The 26,964-nt window shown below is 36.7% G+C and overlaps 1 protein-coding gene across 6 annotated transcripts in view; it reads right to left on the reverse strand.

The window, feature by feature from the left end:
- VPS13B (vacuolar protein sorting 13 homolog B) overlaps positions 1 to 26,964 on the reverse strand; it is a 422,459-nt gene that overhangs the window by 61,292 nt on the left and 334,203 nt on the right. For all 6 annotated transcript variants that reach the window (XM_063390273.1, XM_063390281.1, XM_063390302.1 and 3 more), the window contains exons 37-40: positions 21,119 to 21,318; positions 18,395 to 18,602; positions 17,864 to 18,048; positions 2,106 to 2,302 (exon numbers count right to left, since the gene is read on the reverse strand). In XM_063390273.1, the coding sequence (XP_063246343.1) occupies positions 2,106 to 2,302; positions 17,864 to 18,048; positions 18,395 to 18,602; positions 21,119 to 21,318 (790 nt within the window). The remainder of the gene's footprint in view (positions 1 to 2,105; positions 2,303 to 17,863; positions 18,049 to 18,394; positions 18,603 to 21,118; positions 21,319 to 26,964) is intronic.

The following is a 26,964-nucleotide window of genomic DNA, read 5'->3' on the forward strand; positions in this document are numbered from 1 at the left end:
TGGAAGGAACCTTAAAAAGCATAGTTCCAACACCCCTGCCAAGGGCAGTGACAATTTATGCTAGACCAGGATAGTCAAAGTCCCACCCAGCTTGGCCTAGAACAGTTCCAGGGATGAGGCATCCACAGCTTCTCTGGACAACCTATTCCAGTGCCTCACCGCCCTCACAGTGAAGAATTCCTGCCCAATATCCAATCTAAACCTGCCTTCTTTCAGTTTAAATCTATCCCCCTTATCACTACATGTCCTTGCAAAAAGTCTCTCTGCAGCTTTCTTTAGGTTCTGAAAGGCTGCTCTAAAGTCTCCTCAGAGCTGCCTTTTCCTCAGACTGAAAAATTCCAAGTCTCTCAATGTGTCTTTACAGGAGAGATGCTCCAGCCCTCTGATCATCCCTGTGGCTCTTGGCTGGACTCACTCCAGCAGGTTCACATCCTTCTTAAGTTTGGAGCCCCAAGAACTGGACACAGTACTCCAGGTGTGGTTTCATGAGAGCAAACCGGTGCCTCCAAACTAAAAACACTTCTGAGGCAGGGAGTATAATTTTTTCTCTCCTCTGATTGAAATCAGAGGGTTTCCTTGGTTTCCACAGGTTTCTGGCTTCTGGAGTTCACCCTGACCTATACAAATCTTTAAATTTCCAGTCTACTGTTAGTTCATGTAGGTATAAAGCTATTATGAATTCCCCAGGCTAACAAAAGTATCCAGACTCGTGACTCTGCAGCTTCTGGACAGGTAGGTGGCAGTTCAAGGAACTTTCCTTTGACTTCCCTCTTTCTCTTCTGTTTATTTACCTTCAAATGCTTCAGTAGTGAGGTAAATGTTTTTTACTGCCTTCATTCCTCTCCTGCTATCCTTGTGCAATGACCTGCAAATGCTTCAGTTTAATTCCTGTTGTTTCTGAACAATTACAGCTCATTAGCTTATCAGAGCTCCCTGAATGAAACATTGCATATAGTGATAAAACCTATTCGAGCAGAAAACAATAAACATGACTGCAGTGCTAAATGCCTTGATGAAAAAATCTACTAAATTTCACTACATCATTTCCAGTTCCCACCGAGTTCACATTTCTGTGGTGTTAAGCTGACCAGGAAGGCAATTCTGCCAGGGTCCCACATTCAGAGGCATTAACCTTGTCTAAAACACTTAACTTCTCGATGATGAAAATGCATTCTTTCACAATTAACATCAAGAAATCATTTCCAACCTGATACTATTAATGAAAACCAGATGTTCAATTTTTTTCATTGATTTTGTTAGCTATGCTCATATTCCCTGATTTCTCTGAATTCTGTAGCTTCATTCAACACATACATGGATGCTACATACTCATTGAAGCCTGGGTTCATAAACAAGCAGCAAGAATCAGCAAATACTAATGATCCAAGAGAGTAATTTTGGGTTTTCTGCTCTAAATATAAAATGTTAAGCATGTCTTTGAAAGCAATTCCACTGCTGTTTCTGGACAGAACTTGTACTCATTTCTTTTACTCTACATATTAACCAAAATGGAATGAATGCAAACAGACTATCTGTCCCTGCACAGTGTTTCTAGCTGTAAATGTAATGAAAAATGGACCCCCAGTGTTTAAAAACACTAATTATTTTTTTCCTGTTAGCATAGCAAGCAATCTGTGTGAATAATAATGCAATACTATTGAAATAGTAACATTTTGTTCAATATCTTTAAAATAGTCATTGACTTGCATTGAGAAGAGACTAAAGGTGATGTTTAGGTAGTCCATGGAAGAAGAATGTTTACTACTACATCACAGAATGGATTGCACCTAAGCCTTCTTCTGTTAATTAGCCAGTTTTACTGCCTCATGCAGCTAAGTGGTCTCAGGACCTGTCTGTCTGCACTTTGCAGTAAACCTTGTATTCAGAAAATGGCTGGTTATGGTGCTGCCAGGCTGCCTATAACCTCTTTTCATGCACACTCCATGCCTTTGTGTGAAGGTGAGCTAAGGCTGAAGCTCGTGCAGGACGAACTACTCTTATCACATGTAAAAAAAGTATCTCAAATTCTAAGTCTCTTGGAACAGGTTTCTCAGGAGTGTAGCATTGGATGTCCTTTCCTCTCCTCCTCCAAAATCCAAGGTTACCTTTGGTCATCGGCCCCGCTCTGGCTGCTGTTGAGGACAATCCTCCACAGGTCGGAGGCTGTGAGCTCCTTCTGGTCGCTCCCCGGGCTGACGCTGGGCAGCTGCAGCTCACACACTCGGCTTTCCGACAGGCTGAACTCCCGGAACGCAACAAACGACTTCTGAAGCTCGTCCCAGTACTCCAAGCTGCAAGGAATCTGATAAGAGGGAGAAGGCATCATTACTTTATGCTTGACTGGAAATAGAATGCATTTTAATTGAAACGCTAAAAGTGTAAAACTAATTAAACTAAATAAAGTAAATGGTCATATAGACAATCTTAACTGTAACCGTTACTCAGATCTTGTGCTGTCTTGACTTAAATGAAAATGTTTTTAGAACATCATCGCAGATTAACACCTCCAGCTTTCTCTTCCTCTGTATAAATAGCTGCTTGTTCCACAAGAAACCATGAATAACAAAGACAATTAATATAAACATTATTTGTATTATGCAGCCAAAAAAATCCATCAGATGTCTACACATCATGGTATCAGAGACACTCTAGTCATCATTCATTTTTTTGAACTAATTGTTTTAGTTTTATTACACAACAGAATATAGGTTTATTAAAATAATCAATGATGTGGAGAAAAAAATTATAATAGACAACACAACATTTTGTGGTGGGCCAACACATTGCTAAACATTCTGGGTGAAATAATGAAGCATTTGTAAGCATATGATCTTTTCTTTCAAGGACTATTTAGACAAATAAAGGCAAATAAATACATAGTGGCTTCTGTTTAATTATATCCCTAAATTTAAGTCTGTAAATAATCCCCTTGTACAACTGAACTGCAGAGAAAGTTATTACAGACATTTATATAGGTAACAGAAAAATTTTGATAAAAGTATAGATCTTAAAGGGTTGCATCCTAGGTGCTTTTTTTTTTTTTTTTGTAATAGCAAGAAAGTGAATGAGAATATGGATTTGCAGCAAATGCAAACTCAGTCACCTGTGAAGATTTTAGAATTAAGATACAGAAATCCACAGGTATGGCAGTTTTACATGTTCAAGAACTACTTAAAGTCAAGCTCACATAAAGCAAATAGTAAGAAAAAAATGCATATGTATATGTTATTACCTGTTTTATCCCTATATATAGACATATATACATAAACAACCAGGAAAAAAGTAGGAAGCAAGCAAATTTAGAAAAAAGTTTTGTAAGCATTCTTCCTTGCTATTCAGTAAAGATTATAATGCAGATGGAGATGACAGTAAGCTGATTAATTAACAGGAATGAAGGTTAAGAAGGAAAACTCAGGGAGCTCAATGGTTCAAGCTAGGGAGGGCAAAGGAACATAAATAATCACCAAAGAATTCTGGAGGAATTAACATGTGGAACCAAAGAGCCTGATTTTAACTACATATGTCAAGCCACAATGATATGTGAAGACTGAAAAAAACCACCACAGTCACTAATTTTTTTTTAGTTCAAGATGTAGGACAAAGGAAAAAAAATCTGATAAGTGTCAGTAAATCCCTGATGCCAGTAATGTATTTAACACAGAGTACCACAGCAGTGTCAATCAATAGAGCTGATTTAATTTTGAAGATTAAAGTGTGAGAAAAGGGGACTGATTTAACATCAAACCCCACATGTCATATGAGTAAAGATAACAACACATTTGTTTATAAGCTGCATATTCGATTGGAAAGGGTGAAGATCCGTAAATGTCAGCTGGAAAAGTGTGAGGCAGTATGATGAAGCCTGGAAAAAGCAAATACCGTCTTGATAGACATCAGGTGAAATATTTTCAAAAGGGAGGGACAAATATTAATTGATTTGTATAAGACATCAGTGGGGACTCATCTGGAATATGTCACATTTCCAATGCTTCATCTGAAAACTGTATTAACTCCTGCTGTGGAGAGTTGAAGACTAAATGAAATTAAACAACAGGAACATAATTGTTCCATCCAGACACCTTACGAGAGAAACATTAATAGAAAGGTCTATAGAAATTTGGTGTCAAAAATGAGGTTCCCTATGAATAAAGTGTAAGGCTAGAAAAAGATGGGGACATGCAAGGACAGCCTTGGTGCTCACGGGAGCTGCTTCTAAAAGTTTGATTTGTTAATTAGATGGAGAAAATAACAAGCATTGCCCCAATGGGAGAAGGTTGGGCTTGATTGCCAGAAAACATCTTTCTTGGTTCTGTTGCTAACTGTACAATAGTGCTGTGCATAAAAACAGCAATAAGAAATACCACATTAAATTTCTGGCCATATTTCAAAGTCACACTAAAGCAATTCTTTTTGCTCTCAGTGCCACTAGACTTCTAGATTTTTTTCAGAACTTCTCAGTGTTAAATTATTTGAATGTTTAATGCGGACAAACACCCAAGACTGCTACACTACCACAGCAGTGGTGCTACCCTCCAACTATGGATAAATTGGATACATCCAAAGAACTCCCCTATGTTAACTAGGAACACATAGAGAGCACCTTCTATCATCTATAGTCTTTCACTCTACACTGTGGAGCTATTCACATTCACATACTTCTTTTTTTAAACCTTCACAATCTCCGCTGGTGATAAAACATTTGAATTTAGTTAAATATTGCAATACTTGGCATATTTCCTATAGTATGAAGCCTTGCAATTACATCATTATAAAAGGACTTTCATGGTTGCATAGATACTTTACATACAGCACTATTTATTTCTGCATACTTTTAAATCTCAGTCCCTGAAATACCTTGACATTCTTTTAGGAACCTGATTAAATCTATCTGAATACTTGGTTTGGTACTGTGCTTCCTAATGTCTATCAAAATCTGAATGATCTTTTCTTATCGATGTTATTGAGTAACATGTGCAACAAAAGTCTCACAAAACTATCACATGTAGCATATTTATTTCTCTTAGATTACATCTAGAAACAAAACTCTTTCCTTAATGAGAATCTCACAAAATTGGATTAGAATAGAAAGTAATGGGTGTTTTAAAGGAGGGTAAGCAAGGTGATGAATTCTATTCCCATTAAGCTTAATGAGCTGGAAGAACAAGTTCAAGAGTACAGTCAGATAATTTTTTTAAGTGGCACTACAATACAAAAACATAAAACTATCAACAAGGATAGAGGAGAATAATACAGAGAGATGGAAAATAAAGATTCAAAATAAGGGCAGAGCCGAACTTGAAAAAGCACCTAAACGGGATTTCCCCTACAATGTTCAAAAAAAGAAAAAAAAAAAAAAAGGTACTTCATTATTTCCAGGCACTTGGTGGTAGACCTATTGAAATTACTCTTGAGGAAAAGATGGCAAAGTAAAATGATGAAAATATTTATGCCACAAAGAAGTAATAACTTCATAACTTGCCTTCAGGCTGCGGTCTGTGATATAAACTAACAGTGGAAGTTTCATGTGAGTATGAGGAAGAACTTCTTTATTGTGTGGGTGACTCACAGAGATTGTGGAGCCCCCCAGAGATACTCAAGAACCCCCCGGATGCAATCCTGTGCCCTGTGCTCTGGGATGGCCCTTCCTGAATGGGGAGGTTGGACCAGAGGATCCAGAGTGGACCCTTCCAGCCTCAGCCATTCTGTGATTCTGTGAACTGCATGGCAACTGCTAAAGTGACCTATGGAAAATCTGGAAAGGCACAGGAATGATTGCTGAACTCAGCAGAATGAGTAGCCAGAAAAAAACATCACTCAACAGTTAATGCACATTAGTCAGCAAGTAGAAAACAGCATTCCTCTTCATTTTGTTTACAGTTTTTTCTAACTATGTTGTAATATGTCTACCAGAAGTCTACCAGAGCAAGAGATAGTATGTTTCAGTGTCATTTGCACACTAGAGATCAGAAATCAAGGTCACACATTATGAGATTGCCTATACAAAATACAGCTCATGATTTGGAACTACACAAACTGTAAGCTTTCTAGTTTGAAGCTTGCAAAAGACTTAGTTGACCTAGAAACTTTGATTTCTACATATCTAGCTTTATTTTTTCTAGGGGGTTTATTACTAATGCCTGAGCTGGATAAGTTTAAGGAAAGATGGTAGCTCTGGGCAATATCAGCTGCCAAAAATAATAGTTGTGAAAGCCTGGAAAAGGGTTATAATGCCAGAACTGAGTCATTAGCAGTGGGAATAAGTGAAATAGCTGCAAAAAAAAAATTCCCCATATGTTGAATTAAGTATGGTGCTTTTACTTTACAATATTTGAATAAAACCTAAGCTATAATTCATATAATTGATACCTCTTAGAAAGTGTGACCACTAGGGCTGCCTCTATAAAAGCAAACACAAAAAAAGCATATTTAATTTTTTTGCTGAACAACTAGCTTGGTTCTCCAGCAGACACTTCCCTGCAGCTTTCTGTCTTCTTCCATAGCTCTCAAAGACAGTTTTAATTCCAATGATTGTATTCACCTGTCACTTAAGTGTGCATAAAAGTGTTATTTAACCATGAGCTCAGATTTAACCAAGGATCTCCAAGCACTGTTTTGCTAGAAAGCCACACACTGTGGCAAACACACTTATTTAGAAGGATGATTATGGCAATAGGGAGCAAAACCACAGTCAAATGCTTTATTTTTCAGCAGCATCTCTGTTTAACAACAGAGATTAGGAGCAGAAATGAAAGCTGTGTGAAACAGCCTAAACTCAAAGCAGGGAAATGGAAGGCTGCTCCTTTTTCTCTTTACTGCTGTGAACTACAGACACTGCGGATCTGAAAATGGCACAGCAGTGTTTGGAAGAGGGAAATTGGTGTATTGGCAAAGTACATGACACAAACAACTCTTCAGAAATAGTTGCCTTGGAGCAAAAATCTTTTGAATTAGAAGATAGGAGATTCCTTTTTTCTCTGAATCTTGTTTTACCTTACTTTAAGACAAAAATTTTCATGTATATTACACTAATACATATAAAAAACCCTCTGATTTGAGCAGAGCTGAAACCTCCAATATACACATCTCTCTCAAAAAAATTAAAATTACAAACAATAAGAGACCTGAAAATCCTCTTAAAAACCCTGCATCCTTCAAGTAATTTCCTTCACGCTTGTTAACCTATCAGCAAGACAGTTTAATGTTAGTAACCAACATGAAGTACTCCCAATAAAGCACTACAACGTGATTGTTTTTTCTTATTCATCATATATTGTGTCATACATTATCAGTTCCAGAATAACCTAATTCCTGCTTGGAAACTAGGGGTGGTCAAGAAATGCTACACAGTCTGTTAATGCTGTGTTAATTATTTCAGCCTTGTGTTTTACAGATATTCCTTATTCCCACTTGTGGTTATGTGTAATATTAAGACTTGATAGAGAGATGAGTGTTGACCCATAAGTGCTTTTTAAAGAATTTCAATATCACAACATCTTCTATATTTTCCTGTGAGCTGATGTTATCCACCCAGCTTTAGACTACTGGGCTAATTTGGACTTGAAAAGTGCTGGGTGCACACCACTTATGTGTCTACAGACTCATTTCTACAGCTGGGCAGAGCCAACATCAATGGACTGCCACAACCTGCCATGTTACCATAAATGATCATACCTGTTATTCAATACACATCTTGTCCAAATGCTAACAGGTCTCAGACATGTACTAATTTCCAACTAGGAGAAAAATAATTAAAATATCTCCATTTTTTAACCAATCCCATCTTATTCATAAACATATTTTTTGTCTGTAGGAAAAAGCTACAGCCATCAGCCCACTGTTGTTGAATGAAGGCTGTATAAAAGTATTATGCCTTATTACTTAAATACTGAAAGATATGATTTTAAAGCTCAGTACAATCAAATGAACATTAAAACTATCTACACGTAGCTTTCTTAGGCTGCAAAATACGTCTTGTTAAGTTGAGTTGAGTTGAGAAAGAAAGATATTAACAGCTGGATTACAGGATGTGCCTAATGTTTCTTTCAGTGATGCTTCCTTTTAATTGATGTATTTGCTATAAAAGAAGCTTTTACAGAAGATTTATTCATAATCTCAGTCCCTCAGATCGTGGGCGCTTCCTCTTGGAAATTAAACTATTCTTGGTCCAGAAACAACTACTGCACAAAAAGAACGCACACAGAAGACAGGAAATGTGTGTGTGTTTTATCTGCTCCAGGCAGGGCCACCTCAGTGGATGAGGCAGAGCACAAAGCAGCACTCCGAGTCACACACTGACCCACACTGCGATTCCGACTGCAGCTTCCCGAGCACGAATAAACTGAGTGCTCTGTAATAAAGTTATGCTTTTATTAAGATATTTTACTGGTTAAGGGCCAACTGTCTTAAAAACACAATTCTCTCATTAGGTGAACAGAAGTTGCAGTAGCAGGAAATAAAAAGTTTTGTCCAGATTTTTATAAGGAAAAAAGTCTTGGCAATAACTACCAGGGACATTACTTTTAAATTTGATTTTGAAGTATTATTTATATAAAGCTAGGAAAAGAACTCTGCTGAAAAAATATAATATGCAGAAAATATGCCCAAAAGAAAAATAATATTAAATAGTATAGAACTTTGTAATGTGCCTGTTCACACAAGAAACACAATTCAATCTGACCAGTGGAACAGCTACATTTTGAGCAAAGGTAGGAGTATTTAACATACTTCAACATTCCCATTCCTGTGTATCTGGTGTGACTGACAGTGTGGAATCATGCTACAAACCACTTGCCTGTTAGATAACACTTTTTAACCTTCCTCTGAGCTAAGATAGTATCGTATCTGTGCAGAAAACAGACTCTCCTGGCACAGCTACAGACCACCAATATCCCCATTTCACAAAGGAAAAAAACACCAAACCACCAAAAAAAAAAAAAAAGGATGGCTTACAGTGAGTAAAAATACAGCCTTGTGTAAGTAGTTTTAGGATTAGCAGTAGTGCTAGGATTAAAATCATTTAGTTGTACAAAGTATGTGCCATCCCACTCCCCTCAGTATCCTTTGTATTTTCATCACAGTTTTCTGTCCTTTGACAGAAGTTTGAAGTGTTATATACCTGTATATTTCAGGCAGTAAAATTTATTCCACTATGGTACACTCTCATTTTCAACACTCTGGAATAATCAGACACCCCAACTGGATATGTTTTTCAAAATCATGTCATTTAATTTCTTCCCAGAATTCTTATACTTCTCTTTCAATTTTTTTAATATAAATTTGGTCCTAAAGCTAGGACATTTAAATTACAAATACTCACTCTAAAGTTTAATATGGAATATCTGCTTAATTTAATGTTTTTCTTTATCTGCAGTGAGGTCTTTGGCTGACTCATGAAAATAACTACTATTTGGCTATCTGAGTAATAACATATACCATGGCTCTTTCATATTCATTTAACATATATACTAATAATCCTATTAGTATATTTATTTCATTTTATTTAAATTTACATCTGTCCTGCAGTTTATAAAATAAACATCAAATAGAGTTGTAATAAAGAGATGTGAAAGAAATCTCTTGTCTTCTGAGAAAAGTTGTTCTTTAAAAATACATAACTTCGTTTTAGCTGACTTTGGAAGAAAGCTTCTATACATCTTCAACTAATAGAAGCTATAAAAAACCTTTTGTAATATTGGAACCAGTTGAGAAACCACAAGTATTCAAATGCAGGAAATCATGATTTTATAACATTTTAATGTGATCTACTCTTGGGAAACAAAGTTAACCAAGCCCTATTTCTGTACAGGAAATATTCCACTGTACAGTTGTAATACATTGTGGTGAGGGGTACAGCTGCAATTTTTTCACCTGTAATGCCCCACTGGTATTGTGGCTTACTGAATTGCATCAAGATTGCCTTCCTGTCCGGAAAGCCCTCTAAGTACAAACACGACTCTAAGCCCAGGTTTTATTTTCCCCTGGTATCAGAATATGGTAATTTAAGAGCCCTGAGAAATGCTTTTTAACCTTTCAGAAGAAATATGTAGCATTCTTTTATTAGGAACTATGTTCTTTGCCTTTTTAAAACAACATATGACCAGCTTATCAATTTATCAGGCTAGCAGGTTCAGAGCAAATGCAGGTGTGTGCAGTAATGTAATCTGTCACAGATACTGCCTTTTTTCACTACGGAAAAATTACTCTAAACATACTAACAGGTTTTTTTAAGAAAACACAGAATAGCACTGGGCTATAACTGAGTTTTCTGCAGAACTTAAAATATTATGGACTGGAAAATTATGCACTGCTACGCGTCAAACTTTTCTACTAATTGTCATTCACCTTGAGACTGAGTTTATGTGATGATCACTTGCCTTTTGAACAGAAATAGTAACAATATTTCTTTAATTCATTAGATCCTAATGTATTGTTTCAAGTATTGAGAAACAAAAGTGAACAGACTGGAGATTTTACATTAGGGACTCACCCACTTCTTGCACCACCCTTTATTGTCTCTCTCTGATATAGGAACTATCTTCCACATTTCATTTAAGGCTTTTCATTTTCTAGGCTTCATTGTTTATTAATAATATAAGCACTATGATGTTGAAATGTAGTCACCTCTGACCACTGAGGTTAGCAGTCTATTAATATATGAAGTACCTTATAATTTTCATTTTATGAGCTATTTTGACCACACATTCTCACCACAGTAAAGCCTGACTCCTATAAGAAGTACCACAACGTCAATGTACAGCCATAAGGACTTGGGTTTGCAAAGTTTCATAAATCAGAGTCACCAAATCTGAAGAGTACAGAACACAAGGAGAGTGTAAATCTGTCATTAAGATAATCTGATGGTTTCGTCAGTCCTCTGGCACCCGGTAGAATTTTCACTGGCTCAGTAACCCCTAAGGGTAAATTTCACTGTGATGCACAGGCAAATTATGCACAACTTCCATTAACATTCCCAACAAGTTACGCTTAACTCCCTGCAGACTGCACAGAAACTCCAGGACAAACGATACAGTCTCATCTTGATGCAGGGAACACTAAGATCACACAGCAAAATAATTAAGATTATACACACACAAACCAGTAACAAAATAGTAAAGTCAGAGATAATCCTACTCTCAGGCAAGGAAGTTCACAAATAATATTTAAAACTGGAATTCCCTAAGAGAACAGGCTCTCTTTCAACATCTGCTTAAGACTCCAACTTCTTTAGTCCCTATTTCCTTCTTTGCAAGAAAACGAAGACAATACTTATAATTAAGAGCCAGAGTCTTAACTTCAGAGAATATGTGCAAAACTCAGATCAGAGAATTTGCTTCCTTGCAGATCATCTGAAATGTAAATGGCTCAAGCTACAAGCAATCCTCAGGCCTCTTACACAGACCAGCTGCTTACGTGATGACCTGCTCCCATTTTTGTACTCATGCACAAACAGAAACGCTGCTGAGAAACAGGTTCCCTGCATTAGAATAAACGGCATTTGTTACACTTCTAGTTTATGATCAGATATGTTCAATAATAATTCTTTCTTCTTAAGCTTGTTGCAACTCTTCACAAAGTAGAAAATTAATAAAAACAGTGTACAAAATCTTTATATAGTAGTAATATGACTATTACAGTAATTCTGAATAACATCCAAAGGTAGAATTAACAAGAAATGTAAGGTTTAGAAAGCAGACAAAGCACCAAATCTGCCTTTTGAGCAATTCACAACAGCCAGACAAATTATTTCTGCATCCATCTAAAAAGTCTCATTATTTGAAGACAGTACTGAACTGGCAGTAGATTCAATAACTTGAAAACCAACAGGTTTATCAAGAAGCATGGTTGAATTTTACAGCTTTTTATCTAGTAACACCATGAACTTAATCACTAACCTGTCACACACAAATCATCTGGATTTCTAAAATAGTTGTTGCTTTGGGAATATAAGAAATAAATCAAAAATTTGTGGTTTCCCAGAAAGAACTTTTCCCAGACTCTCAAATGCCCAGCTGAATATTGTAGCCCCAACAGGGAACGAAAAGTAAAAAGGAAGCAGAGTCAGCCAAAAATGAGGTATTCTCTGGTAAAAGGAAAAATGAATGTCTTTGACATTGATCATAATTCTTTTCCTGTTGACTGTCATGTCAAATCCTTCCTGGAATAATGACTTACAGTAGGTCTAATGTCAGTCATTCTTAAGCTCATGCTTCCTTAAGCCACTGTTTAAATGGCCACAAGGTGTTAGAAAATGACTATTTACTGGCTGACAGTGTTGAAAAAGATCAGATTCTAGACCAACAAGTTTGCAAACGCTTTTTTTTTAAATACACAAATGCACGTGCATGTGAGACAATGCAACAGACAATTTTTTGAATCTCTAGCTTTTGGAGTTGGAAATATTTTATGTTCTCCTAAAAGAGGTTTCACCACCTTTGGACATGCTCTGTGTAAATTTTACCACAGTTGTTTTATTTACATAGTCTTTCCTTATTAAATCCCAGTTAAGCCCTTGCAACCTCAGACCTATACTCACTGCCCTAAAGTATTCTTCGGTAGACCTTGAGATTTGGTTAATTTAATCACCACTTTTCTAAACTGTGCTCTGTATCTTAGGACTATATAAAGAAGAAAGGCCAGAAAAGGAGACTTCAGCACACATTCATCTTTTCATCAGCTGTTATAATGCTGACTATACTTGCATGCAATAGCAATCCTGGCAGGTACACAAGGGAAACATCCTCAAATACAAAAACCTGCCAGGGTTATAGTTCAGCAGATATTTTATTTTAACTTCATACGGAGAAATGAGCAAATGCTGTAGTTTATCTTTCTTTGGTTTAACAGCTTGCATCTCCCACTGCATGACAATTCAAGAGAAAGAATTTTAAGTCTGTGTTAGTGATGCATCTTAAATAAATCAGATAACTCAGTATTTGGAACACTACACATTGCATGATTACTTTGATTAGATAAATCTGGTTTTCTCCTGCTTTTAAATCCATGCCACCTGGGTAAATGCTCTTGTGACAATACATAGCTTTTGTTTGAGATATGGAGCAGTGCCAGCAACATCCCTCATTGGAAAGATAACTCTACAATGCAATGACAATAAATGAGAATCTCTGTAAAAGGTTCACTAGATAAAACAGGTCTCCAGCTGTACTGGAGATAATTTGTGTGTCTGTTCACCTGCCTGACTGAAAAGCAGAATATTTCCCTGATGGCATATGGACTGTTTTTCTGCCTTGGTGAGCCCCTCCCAATCTTCGCTCTCTCCCCTGCCAACCTAAACCTGTCAACTTTGTTCTTGGTAAAGATAAATGATATAAAAATATAACCCAGATTACATCAGAAAAGTATAACAACATCACAGGCAAAGATAAACATAACTCTGAGATTCTTAAGACTGCAGGAAGACGCACAAAGACTTTGGGGAAACTAGACACACAGTGCAAGTACAGTTCTAAGCCCTGCAGCACAAATATTCAACAGAACTTTCTTTGAGGTTAAATATCTAAATGTAGCTAGCTATTGTATCAGCACAATGTGAAAGTCCCTACGGAATCAGTAACAGATTTTTTCCCCCTGCTTTTTTTCCTGCATTCCCTTTTGAATTTTAAAAATGTCACAGAAATGAAGATGACTTGTCCTTTCTCACATATGGACCTGACAGACCCAAGGAACTGTACAAGCACAGTTGAATTTAGCATCATACAACAGTTTCGAAATATAGCCCTTTGTGATGATGTAGAATATATTGTTCAATTATTCTTTATGTTCTGGGACAGTAGAATAATCTGCATAACAAACTATTGTCTGAAATCAGAAATTGCTCTTACTCCTTTCATCCTAATGCCATACTTTCAAGGCAATCAGAACAATCAGGATGGAGGAAATTGCCACAAATTCTCTTTCAACTGTCCTAGTAGCCAGATCAAGCCAATGTCCTCATCATTTAGGAGATGAAGAGAGACACTATGAAGCCCGTACACTGAAATTTAGATTGTCCAGCCCATTTTTGTTCCTAAAGATGCTCATGTATCTTCTACAATTCCGATATCTCTGCAGGAGATATTGCAACATATAATCTAAACCAAAATCTGCTTGAAGGCTATTACCATGCTCCAAAGTTCTTGGAGAAAGACATTTCATGGTCAGATTTCATGGGAATGAGAATCAGCATTGCCCACAGATTCCAACTTCAATTGCCACACCACAAGACCATCACACCACAGAGCAAATAGAGGCCTTTGCCCAGTAATGATGAGCTGGTTGCCTTGTAGATTATAGTTTAATGTTACACTGGGAAACTGTGGCATGCCTGAAGTCTTCACATGTGAATACTCACTGAGACAAACTTATAAACACCTGCACAGTTTTATTACAGAAATTATCTGCACACGAGAGGGACCTAAATGTAGCGGTAACTAAATTTTTGGACCAAGATCAGTAGGCTTTTTCTCTCTGGTTTTGTATACATAAACAGAAGACATATATGTCTTTCTTTAAGCACAGAATAAAATAGGCTTTTGAAGTTGCTCATCCACCTATCTTTAACTACAATTCTTCCTCTTACCAGCAGTCAACTTGAACGATTTAAGTTTCATTTGTTTTAAAGAAAAAGTCTCAGAGAGCATCCCTTTTTTGACTTATCAATATATCAATCTTCAATATTTTAAAAATAATGGAATTGCTACATCTTGCTTTTTACCTTCTGAACAAATTTTGTGAAAAATTTCCAAGTTTGGACTTTCCTCTAGTCCTGAGGTGGACATATGATTCTTACATCAATATCATTCTACACCTTTGAAAGGTGTTTTCTCAAATACTAGTTATCTGGAAAAATGGTAAATCACACAGAGCCAAAGGACATTTGCAGCATGGGAAAATGGGACAGTAAGGGCTTAAAGATTAAATAGAAAGTGTTTGCCATGTTTGTTAAACAGAAAGAATAATAAACTCAGATACTTTCAAGCTCCACAAAGAAATATTATCCTGATGCAATTTCTTGCAATCAGATCTAGGATTCTCACTTCCTTCTAACAATTAGATCTGAGTTCTATTTCAAATTGCTACAGAAATACTATGTGGTGTACCACAGCAGAGACATCAGTTATTCCTGTTCTCTCCACAGATAAAAGCAACAATGTTTGGACTGTAAAAACAAAGCTCTAGAAACTTGACCAGTGAAACTGCTTACCTTTGCAACAACACAAGGTAAAGCACAAGAAAACGGCTCTTGGGGCAATTTAGAAATAGCTGCAGGGTAATGTTCAACATAAACAATACAGTTCATTTCATATCAACTCTTACAATCTGAAGCTGCTCTCTATCCTTTGGCTGCACCAGATAACACGCACCTTCAATATTTAGAAAAAATTCTCTTTATGGTGAAGCTTTTGCAAGTTCCAGGAATTTGAAGAATAGCTATAAAAGCAGAGAGTTCTAAAACCTACCCATGATTAAAACGTTATGCTGAAAGTTTAACAAAGACAGAAAACTAGATGAAATGTCATAGCAATTTACTCAGAAAGAACGAACATGCAACTGGAAAACTTTGAATTCAAGACAAACTACAGAAGGGCACCTTTGACTGTATCTTTGTGAAGCAGAGGATTAAGGGAGACTGGTAACATAGCTGGGGACATAATGGGTCCTCCTTGCATTTGAACGTATACACAGTCCTGGGAAAGTTTTTAAAGTATATTTTAATATAGCTTGATATCATTATTGTCTTTAAATTTAGGTCCTTTTTTCCAAAGAAGCTGGAGTCTTTGGTTTGCAGATGTTTTTCTAATGTTTCCTTTCAAGAACTGAATAAAATAAATGTTGTTTTTCCTTTTTTCTCTTTATATTTAATGATTTTTCCCTATGCATTATATCCGTAGTATATTACTTAACATGTATCCATACTGGGAAGAAGTAGAGTTGATAAAAGGCCTCATTATTAACTTAAATTAGAATCTGAAATTTGACATGAGTATTTGGTAAATGCAATTTACCCAAAGAAATTAAAAATTGACTGTATTACTTATTCCACTCACATACCTCTTTTAGATTAATAAAAATATGCACGCTGTCCATGTTTGAAATGGCTGTTCATCAGGTGTATGGCCATTCCTGGAAAATGTGATAACTCACCACCTTGAGCCAGGCAACAATTACTGCCATAATTAATGGCCTACAACCAAAGCATGGATCTTCTTCGTAGGCATTTCTGCACATCATGTGTCCAAAGCAGAATTTTTGACTAGACGTCCTCTAATTTGGATGATATATTTACATCCTCTCTAGTGGCAGAAATCTGGAGAATGACATGAACACCAGCAGAAGCTGACAGAACCTGATCCCTGGTAGCTGAATGCTTCTGTCTCTCTGAGGCAATCACAGTGAACTGGACCTCCTCTTCTCCAGACTGTCGCATGGAAGCACAAAGCAGAACTTGTGTGCTACTCAAAGTCCAGCTGTGCCTGCCCACTTGAAGAAGAACCGATATTCCCCTTGGACAGGGTCACATTATTCCACAAGCACACACATACTGGCTCATGATGTCTGTTATCTATAATGGGAGTGTAACGTAATTAAACCAAAACCTTGGTGTGCCGTGCTCCAAAAACACCCGCCCGAAAGAAGGCAAAACGCCGGCTTTCATAGCAACATAATAGGGTCACCAAGACAGCCTGCAATAACACAATTCTGATCTTTGATTCAAACCTCATGCCAAGGGCAGCTGATTTTTTTCCATTTAATTTTAATTTTCATGTAACTGAAAGGAGCTGACATTTGGCTGTCTAGAGGGCAAAGGAATTGGCAGGACACTTACATGATCTCACCAACAGTATGTGCATGGTAATAACATTATACCATTTATCTGAGGAAGATTATCCTACTTATTCATAACTCAAAGCATATTGGTGAATAATTCAATTTTAGAAGCAATTTTTAACATCACAGCAATAATGAAATATAATTCAACAGTTTGGAACAAATAGGAAAAACTGGAAAATATTTCCCTTGACTCACAACATTATTCTGATTAACAAACAGACTGAAATTAAAAAAAAATAATGACAGGTTCAATTTGTAATACAAAAGGGAAACGGAGATTACCAGAAGTAAAATTGAGCTAAAATCAAAATATGTATGCAAGGAATAAGTGAACGTAAAAAGAATTACACTAGACAGAAGAAAATGTAATGACCCAATTGCATACATTAGAAAGCAAGAATTCCAGCACATTAAGGAACAGTGTAATTTTGAGGTATGGTCTCTTTTGGGGCATGGAGACTGCAGCACTCAGCCTTCCTTCAAAAAGAAGTACCATGATCTCACACAGTCAAACTGCAGCATCCACTTCAACCCTGTCAAGGTAAAATGAGAGAAGAAAGAGCCTTTCCCTCTGCCCTGCAGATCCTACTAGAAACAGCACAGCCAGCTGCCATCACAGAAACAGGAGAGAACTGGAGATTTTACATCAATGATTCCACTAGATGTTAGAAATTTCAGACCAGGTCTTTCCTCATATGTTTCAGTTTCAAACCAAATGAACTCTTTAAGTAAAGAGTGATGGGTGAAACCATAAAAAGAAAGAATAAAAACTGTATGCTCACAAATTAAAACTGATAAAATTTGCTATAGCTTATTATGCAGCATAAAAGCTTTAGAGGTAAGTGGGTAAAAGGTTTATACAAGTAGTTTTGAAACTAAAGATATGCTCAAGCTGTGCAATGTACCTCATATTGATTTTATAGACCTCCTGACATTTGTTTTGTGCTCGTTTTTAATAAATCTGAGTTTTCAAGACTTTCACTTTACACCAGTAACATTTTCATTTGTTACTGAAAGTACAAAACTCATTACCCACCTGAAGAACATCTCCAAGGTCAGCAGTACTAATATCTGGGTCTTCAGTGGTATTAAAAGGAACAGGGTTAATTCTTACAAGAGTGAGCACTCTGGGTTCCGGATATCTCCACAGCATCATTCCTGGACTATCCTCAGTTTCATTGTAAAACACAACTTCATAGGCACTGGGCAGCTTTTGTGCTTCTGTCAAATGAAAGAAAGCTATAATCTGTTATACAATTTCTAGAAAGAAACATGCTGGTTTATGAAACAAAAGTGATTAAAAAGAAATCCCTTGGGATCAAAAGGAGAGAAAATAAAAAAGCAATTTCCCCGACTTTTAAAACATTACAGCTTAAAGGAAAGAAATAAAAAAAGTCTTTTAAAGTATTTTTTTAATTCTAGCAGATGTCTTTTCAACTGCTTTTCCAAAAAATATAAAGTTATTCATTGTAAGAGGCAAATAATGTCTAATAGACTACTACTGGTTTTACTTTATAATCTAAAAAAAAGAAAGGAAAAAAGAGAGCCAAAATTATATCCTTCTTACCTGCATCTTGTATATACTGGAAGAGGCCTGTTCTCAGATCATCTGAGGTATGCTCGGTTTTGGAGGCCTGATTCCTTTCTGCAGAGAAACAAGTGGGGTGTGTACGTTCAGTCATCACTGTCTCTGCACCGCCCTTTCCAGTCAGGTACTGCCACAGGAGCTCCTGGAGAAGAACTAAACAGTTCAAATGCTCTTGACCCCAGAAAACCTTTAAAAAGGAGAAAAAAAAAGAGAGAGAGAAAATGCGAAAAAATTACATACATATATTCAGCCATTTTTGAAGGGAAAAACACCTCCCCAAAACAACAGGAACTTTATACAGCTTTGAGTCTGCTCTACTTACACCTTAATTGCTTGCAAGCATTCTTAATGTTAAAATAAAGACCAGAAGCAACAAAATATCTTTACAAAACCATTTGTCAAATTTGTTCTTTTATTAATTCCTACCATTTAACAATTCATAGTGATGCTGCTTGAAAGACCACAGACCTTAAAAGTTATATTCAAGAACTGTATGTAATGCTAGGACTGGTCACAGTTTCTCAGTTTAAGACATGACAAAAACCCCTTAAAGACACAAAAGTTTAAACTCTTCAAAGAGCTTGTTGCTCCAAAACTGGAATTCTGGATACATTCAAAACTAAGTGACACAGCAAAGAATGTGACACAGAAGACATATGAAAGATCACCTGAAGCACAAAATTGAAACATATGAATTGGTAAGTCCACCAAGAGAGGTTAAAAAGTTCAAAGTTTTCTGAAGCTTAAAACAGAAATACAGAAAAAATATCTAATAAAATTGGGCATGCAAAGTCTAGAAGATTCATGCACTTTGTCACAAAATAAAGGACAAGAAGGCATTCCTTTCTCCCAGCTTTGACAAGTGTTGCTGCTTTTTTCAAATCCAGCCCCTGTTTGAGAGAACTGTAGTAATGGGGACAAGTCCTTTAGACTTCATTGCAGAAGCAAGCCTTGAAGCAACGTGGCAGACAAGGAAGCAACTAATAAAGAAATTAGGCTTGGAACCAGTGTGGGGAATCAAAATCCCCAGACAGTAACTTCAAAGTCCATGGTACGGGTGTGAGTAAAGTAAACAAGTCAGGTGTGCACATCAAGAGCAGTGCACATTTTTCAATGGGGTAATACCAATTTTCAAATGTGAAAAAAGATCAAAAGATGCCTAAGATAGTACAGCTGCCAAGAAGGCAGGTTTTTTATTGCTCTGCATCTACAAGTCAGCCCACAGAATGAATCAAGACCCTGTTGAAACACAGCCACAGCCAGTCCTGAGTGAAACCCTCCCAGGCCAGGCAGCTCATCCCCTGAATTTAGCACATCTCCACTCTGGTTTCTAGAGCACCTCTGCTCTCAGGGTCCCACACCTAATCCAGCACCACCTCAAAGGAGCTCTCTGTCACCTTGAGCCAATCTCAGAGGCCTCAGGTCGCCACTGACAGAGGAAGGATGAACCTTCTTCTCCCTCACACTTTTATTCATTTCATTTGTAGGCAGCAGGGAACTCCAGGGCATGGAACTCCTACTACAATACTCAGAGATGAGACACTGATTTTACATAAGCTCTCAAGGTTCTGCTGCAATACAAATTAACAGTGATAGATGAGGTCATGATTAGAGCTGGTAAAATCATTAGCCATAAATGATTTTGCCATCATTCTCAAATCTGTTCTGCCATATCAAACACTTAATTATCTTCTGCAAAAGCTAATTGTCCCTAATTATACTCTAATAATAAATGAGCTTTCTGAGATTTATAGATTTTTTTTTTTTGGTACTTATCAAAATCCAAAATTCTGGAAAAAAGAATAAGCATTTTATTACCAAAGCATAGATGTAGTCAGCCAAGTACCTGTGAAAAACAAATTTAAAAAGGAGCAAAGAAACAAACTGACTTTATTCATTAAAATATATCTTTTTGGATATTTGTCTTATCTGATTAACCCTGTTTCCAGTGCTATGGTTCTAAGACCTTCTAATGCAAATTCTGGGAAAAAACCTAATGACATAATTAAATGTCAAAATTTCCTTTTTTTGTTTTATATACTTGATTTATGTATTTATTTTAAAACATTTGGTGTGTATAGATACTATAATAAAAATAATTAAGACATATCTTAAAGCCCACTTGTTTATGCCCCACAGAATCTATTATTCATTTCAAGAACTCCCATGCTTCCTGGACTGATTTCAAGTTGTGGGCACTTCCAAAAAGGAGAGGACAGCATGGAAAACTGAGTATTAATTGGTACAAACAACAGTTTGCAATTACTCCCCTGAGAAATTTGTCTAAGTTTAAAAAGAAAGGCTATGTATTTCTTAGGGCTACCCCTAGGCATTACAGGCACATGAATCATGGACAGACAGACACACACCCATCAGAACAGGACCCTAGATATTAAGTGTTAGCAATTTGATCCAGTAGTTTTAAGGAACGCACACATACAGCTAAAATATGGGGTTTAAGCAGTATTAAAATAAAAATCAAACCTAAAACACTGTACATAATTTTTCAATCAACAGTTTACATGAAAGAGTAGACACTTACTTTATAAGGTAAAATAAAAACCACTCAAATCAAACACACAAAATCCCCAACCCAGTGACCGGTTGTAGGATGCAAAGGCTTGCATGCAATTTATTTATGAAAACTCAATCATCCAAAGCCAGTCCAGCTCAACAGCACAACCATAAGCATCTTATACAGACCTGAAGCAGTCCTCCTCTCAAATCAATGTAGATTTTTGGAACAGATTGCTCTGGGCCAGGATCACCACTGTGCTTACACCACTTGGCTTCCACGTTAACAGAGCAGCAAAAAGGGCCTATCAGAGATTTGGCTCTTTCTTTGAGACTTGTTTTAAGTAAGAAGTCTTTTATGTCAAGGACTAAAGATGATCCATGGATTCCTAAAAGGAGAGAGAGAAATTTAATCCCACTGGCAGCTATTTTCCCAACATTTTTGTGCTTATTTCCTAAATTCACTTTACCATAAGCCTGGGGATCCCTGCCTGCAAGACATTACTCACGCAAGTAGTCCCACTGACTTTCCTGGAAATACTTGAGTGGACAATCACTCTCCTCTCCAAGCAAGGGCATCACAGCTGGGCAACAAGATCTGTAATTTTTTTTAAATTTCCTGTTTTTCACTTAGCTTGCTGTTCCCACACTATCAACCAGGCTTTATACCATGTTGCAGTTACAGAGCAGGTATGTCTCATCCACATTCCTTACAAAGAACCATTTGCCAAAACATGGCTTTTTGCATTCTGAGTTTTTTAAGGTTTATGAGAAGAGACATTTTTCATTAAACTAGGATTTTTTTTTCAAAAAAGTCTATTAGAACAAGAACATCTGCTTCACTTGATTATATTTCAAACTGTTAGGAAATAGCGATTTTGAACAGTTCTCTCTGCTTTTGTCCAGGTTAATTACTTTAACGTAGCACCTTGCTAGACTTAGGAGTACTTAGCAGAAGAAGGATACTGTTTGAATTCAAATAATTCAAAACAAATGCTTATCTCAAAATATATAATGCACATTTCCTGAGAAGAGAGTTTAAAGTTTTCATATCCTAACCTTTTGAACTTTACATAGCTTCATAAAACCTAAAAATGATAATGGCAGATTACATTTATGACAGAATTTACATACTCTCATTAAAGACACAAAGATTTTGAGGATAGAAACATCATCTAGAAATATCCCAGCTCTTGTGAATTTAACTTACTGCAAATCACTGTTTAATAAAATAAACCATACCTAATATCTCTATTTCTTTTGTATATTTACATGGAAAGTACTACATCTGAAGTTGGCTTAACTTTTATCTCCTTTGGTGCTAATACTTGGACTCAACACCCTGAATGTTGGATGTCACCCTACTTCATAATGCACACAGTTTATTTTTCTAATGAAACTAGACATTTACATAAGGCAAAAGTTAAAAAAAAAACAACCACCTAAGCTTACACACAGGTGTTTCAAGTTTCATTTTATATTTTTATAACTTTGGTGGTAGGAAAATCCCCCCAAAACACAACTCACTGTTTTGCATCCACACAGTAAAACTTCTCCTATGAACCTCTCCTAGCACCCAGGGAAGAAGTGTGTCTGCATCCTGGGGCATCCAGTTTCATAATACTGAGCACTATTTGTTGTAATGGAAGGAAATACATTGCATGTTTTTTTAAAAAAACAGCAAACAATAGGAAGGTGGTCCAACAGTGCCCACAGTAATAATGGTGTTGAATTGTGTCCAAACTGAGTAGGAACCACAAAGCTAAACCATCTCTACCTTAAGCAGCTGGAGTTGAGTAAAAATGATCAAGGGCTCAAACAAACCATTGTCCCATGGCAATCAACAGGACTGTTGTCACCATCTGGGAGAGGAGTTCTAACTTTGGGGTTTTTTGTTTAGGCTGGCTTCTGAAATCCTGCATCTGCTCTCACGGGTAACAGGCTTATGGGACAGATCTGTTCAAGGTGGTTTTTGACACTGGATTTTAGTGATAATCAAGGAAACTAGCACCAACACACACTGACACGCTGCTATGGTTAGTTATTTTAAGAGGCACTACAATATTGGGAAAGGTTTTTTTTTCCATATTTGATATGGAATTTTGATTTTAAGGAGAATAAATTCTTGGTAACTATTGCACAATTCTTCAATATAGATAAATGTTCTTCCTATAGTTTTATTGGAATATGTGCCAAGTTGCAGAAATAACAAAAGGGGAAAAGGAATGCCAGAATACAAGTGGTTTTATTTATGTTTTCTTTCACTGGGATTACACTTGGAAGGATTATGCTTTGCAGACTCTTTGTGTTGTCATTTCAGCTCCACAAAGTACAAAGAAAATGCAATATCCAGCAGCTTAGAAGCAGAACTGAGCATTCAGCACATAAGACTGCTGGTTGAAAATCAGCAGTGCCTTTCTCAAATGCTAAGCAAACAATGAGAAATGAAGAAACAATTAAGAATAAGGAAGTGTTGGTTAGTTTTCAATACATGAAATATTACAAGACACATCCATGGATTGTGTCCTACAAATACCAGGAAAAGCTCAGGAACTCAGTAAGAGGTTTTTTTTTTCCTTGCTGTGACCCAGATTGCTCTTGTGTAGAAAAGAATCACACCCTCATCCCTTTTAGCAGTTGCATCTACATGGCCCTTCAGGGATGAACTGATTCAATATAAAAAACCACTGTTCACTGTTAAAAAAATGCAATGCAGAGAACATTTACACAAACTTGAGTGATGTTTTGAGGAAGCCTAAAGAAAACTAATGAAGAACAAGTATGCACAAACCTTAAAATGCAATAGAGTAAGTAAAGAAATCTGTGTGTCTGAGAGAACTTTCAATAGGGTACTGTTTGTATGGAAGTCCTAAAAGTATATGTTCAGTCAGTGAAGTGCTTTCCCATGACTAAAGCATTCACCTCAGAAAAGTAAAGATGCAAAATAACTTTCCCTTGTTTGTGCCTTCTCACACACTATGTTCAGTCAGTCCTTCAATGCATCTCTCACAAACTTCGATTGTAGAAGTCTACCTTCAGTTTAAATAGATTAAATCTGAGTCTCCATTTGAGATGAACTTGTGATGGCAGCACAAAGAAGCAATATATCTTCATAAATGATTGCTGTGACATGTAGAAGTGAACTTGTGCTGTCTGGATTATGGCTCATGAACACCAATGCACTTTTCAGTACGTGCAATAATTTACTTTTAGGAACAAATAGTTTCATGACTTTTAAAATACTCCTCCTTAAGAGACTAATAAATATGAAGCACTTGCTTTGGACAGTGTTTAAAAAATGCTGCCAGCCCTCCCCTGTCAGACTCCAGCCAGAAACACAATAGCACCACAAAACACATCTACACTAAGGGAGCAAAAGAGAACTTAGAGCAGGCTTCTGTGTGCCATTGGAAGGATTACCTTTACGATGACATATGCTCAAAAGGAATATCCAGGTATTTTTATATGGTTGGAAATAATGTAGGAGGGTTTAAAAATAGCTAGCTTGTCACGTTGAAGAAATTACTTTGCTCCAAAAATAAAGGTGGAGATAATTACAACAGAACAGAGAAAAAAAAATTACCTAAAGACATTTCCTTTGCTATTCTAACATCTTTTTTTAGTCAGTACATATTTGATTTTTGCTAAGATTTACAAAGACATCTCACAGAATCTGAGTTCCCTTATAGGGTTTTACACAGTTGGATTAAGGTTTATAAATAATTACAGTAGAGTTGCATTAGCATTTGTCAATAATAGGAGGCTTCATCCTTGTTAAACTGCCATGTGTGCATAAATCCATTTGTGTGAATAGAAAAAGAAAGAGCTGGCCCATTTTAATAGATGCAGCAAATATATAAAAATAATCCTTGCCTTACAGTAATGATCCCTTAGGGTTTAAGCACTGCAGGTATTAAGAAGGAGCTCTGTTTGTTTTTCCTGGTTATCAGAGGGAAACACAATGTTTTGACATAAACTATGGACTTTCTGTTTTCAAAAACATTTCAGTGCTGATATTTGAATCAACTCCAAATGACATGAGTAGAAACACAGAAGGAGCTTTTTTTCTTCTATTATTCCCTGTGCATTTGCTCTTCCTTAGCTGCAAATGCTGTTTGGTTCACTGCACCATCACCTAATGCAACACAGAGCATGATTTTAACTGACAAACTTCAATAGGGGACAAGAGAATTAGGAAAATGAAAACACATTTATTTTGACAAAGGTAGCAAATGGCACTGAACTGGCACTTGGCTCTCTTTTGAAAAGCCAGTAGCTTTGGTACAAACAATAGCACTATGAAGAAAATTGCTTTTCTGAGTTTGGGGCAGCTCAAAAGCAGAAGTGTGTCCCAGAGCACACAGATCCAGCCATGCTGGTTCAGAGGCATGTGAGCAATGTGGTCTCACTGCCACCAGCAGCCTGTGGAGTGTATTCCCACCCAAGGGACCGTGGCACCCTCTGAAGGAAGAAGTCCAGGCTCCTCCATGGGTCCTGCACGCCTGGGTGGCAGAGATACAATCTTGCTGCTGAAGATCAATTAGCAAGTGGTTTTCCTTACTACCTTCTACTAAAGTGATAATCTGTGATATTTGGTTCTGAACACTCACTCTTCACATTTGTAACTTGAGTAGCTACTTTCAGATTGTCAGTGACATGAAGACAGTTATTAAAATGTAAACATGCCATTATATCTAATATATTGGTACGACTACCTACACAATTCTTTTCTCTTAAGAAAACTGTAGAAGCATCACAAACTGAGTAGTTATACTACAGTTACAATGCTCTGTTGACAACTATCCTTGGCAAACCATCTTCTGAGAAGAAAGAGTAACAAAGCTGTGAAAATAATTCCAGGGAAACACTGCAGTTAATTTAAGAGCCAGCCAATTTACTCAAGTCTGGAAACAGCAGTAGCAAACAAATGGTGAGGCACAGCAAAGAACAATTTTAGGAACAATTTTCCAGAAGAGATTTAGTTAACAATCCACTGACCACACTGGATTTCTCATTAGTATTGAGCTGAATCTTATGATGGTTCATTCTCCCCATGAGAACAATACCTACATGTTACCAATTAGCTATTCCTTAGTGAAAGAGTTTTCCAGCATTGCATTGGGACACATATGGGCTCTGTAAAAACATGAGATGTATAACACACGGTAAACAGAAAGTAATGATCTTAAACAGGCCAAACCCTTGAATTCATCACTAATAAATGTCCCCATGCATTCAGCGGTACTGGCTGCTGGGAGCCTGTTTTCTTCAAGTACTTCAAACACTAAAATCCAGGAACATTTATTATTTTAATCCATTACAGGCAGTGGTTGATTTAACTTTATTGGTTGTGGTGGTGGTAGTAGTTATAGTAGGGGTAAAGCTATGTTCTTTTACACATCATTTCAAAAGGGCTTAATTATATTTTATAGCTCAGGCCAGGAATCCTGCTTGTTTTGTGTCTAACAAGGTTCAAATGGAGTTCAGGTCAGTGATGAATCAGAAGAGAAGTCAAAGATGGTTATCTATTTGAAATGAGCTCATCTCCCTTAAAGAATAACTGGGCAGGTACATCATGTTAATTACACTACTGCATACTAAATAACTGAAAAATCTCAATTCACTTGGTGATTTGGTAATTTCGGATTTTGTGATGCCTGATCACAGAGGGCATATTAAAGTTTAGATCCAAAGGGATTTCAATTTTTGGCCAAGGCTGTCTTGGGAGTACAATAATTTAGAATATATTTGTAAAGCTCCATATTGCCTTATGGTATTCCAATTAGGTAGAGAAAAATACACAGTATAAACCAACAAAAATAGTGTTCATTTTGCATCTGTGAGTCCAGCTTTCAAAAGTGAGTGCTACATTGATATGAGTAGTACTTGGTTCTTTTATCATAAACATTTTATTTTTATATACCACCAGGTTTCAGAAAAGCAGCTAAACATTCTTACTTCAGCTCTACAGATGGACATGGGGATGTTCTTCAATTTAGAAAAAGATCTACACATTTCCAAATCTTAATTTTAGG

This window comes from Prinia subflava, chromosome 1 (genome assembly GCF_021018805.1).
Source record: "Prinia subflava isolate CZ2003 ecotype Zambia chromosome 1, Cam_Psub_1.2, whole genome shotgun sequence".
NCBI lineage: Eukaryota > Metazoa > Chordata > Aves > Passeriformes > Cisticolidae > Prinia > Prinia subflava.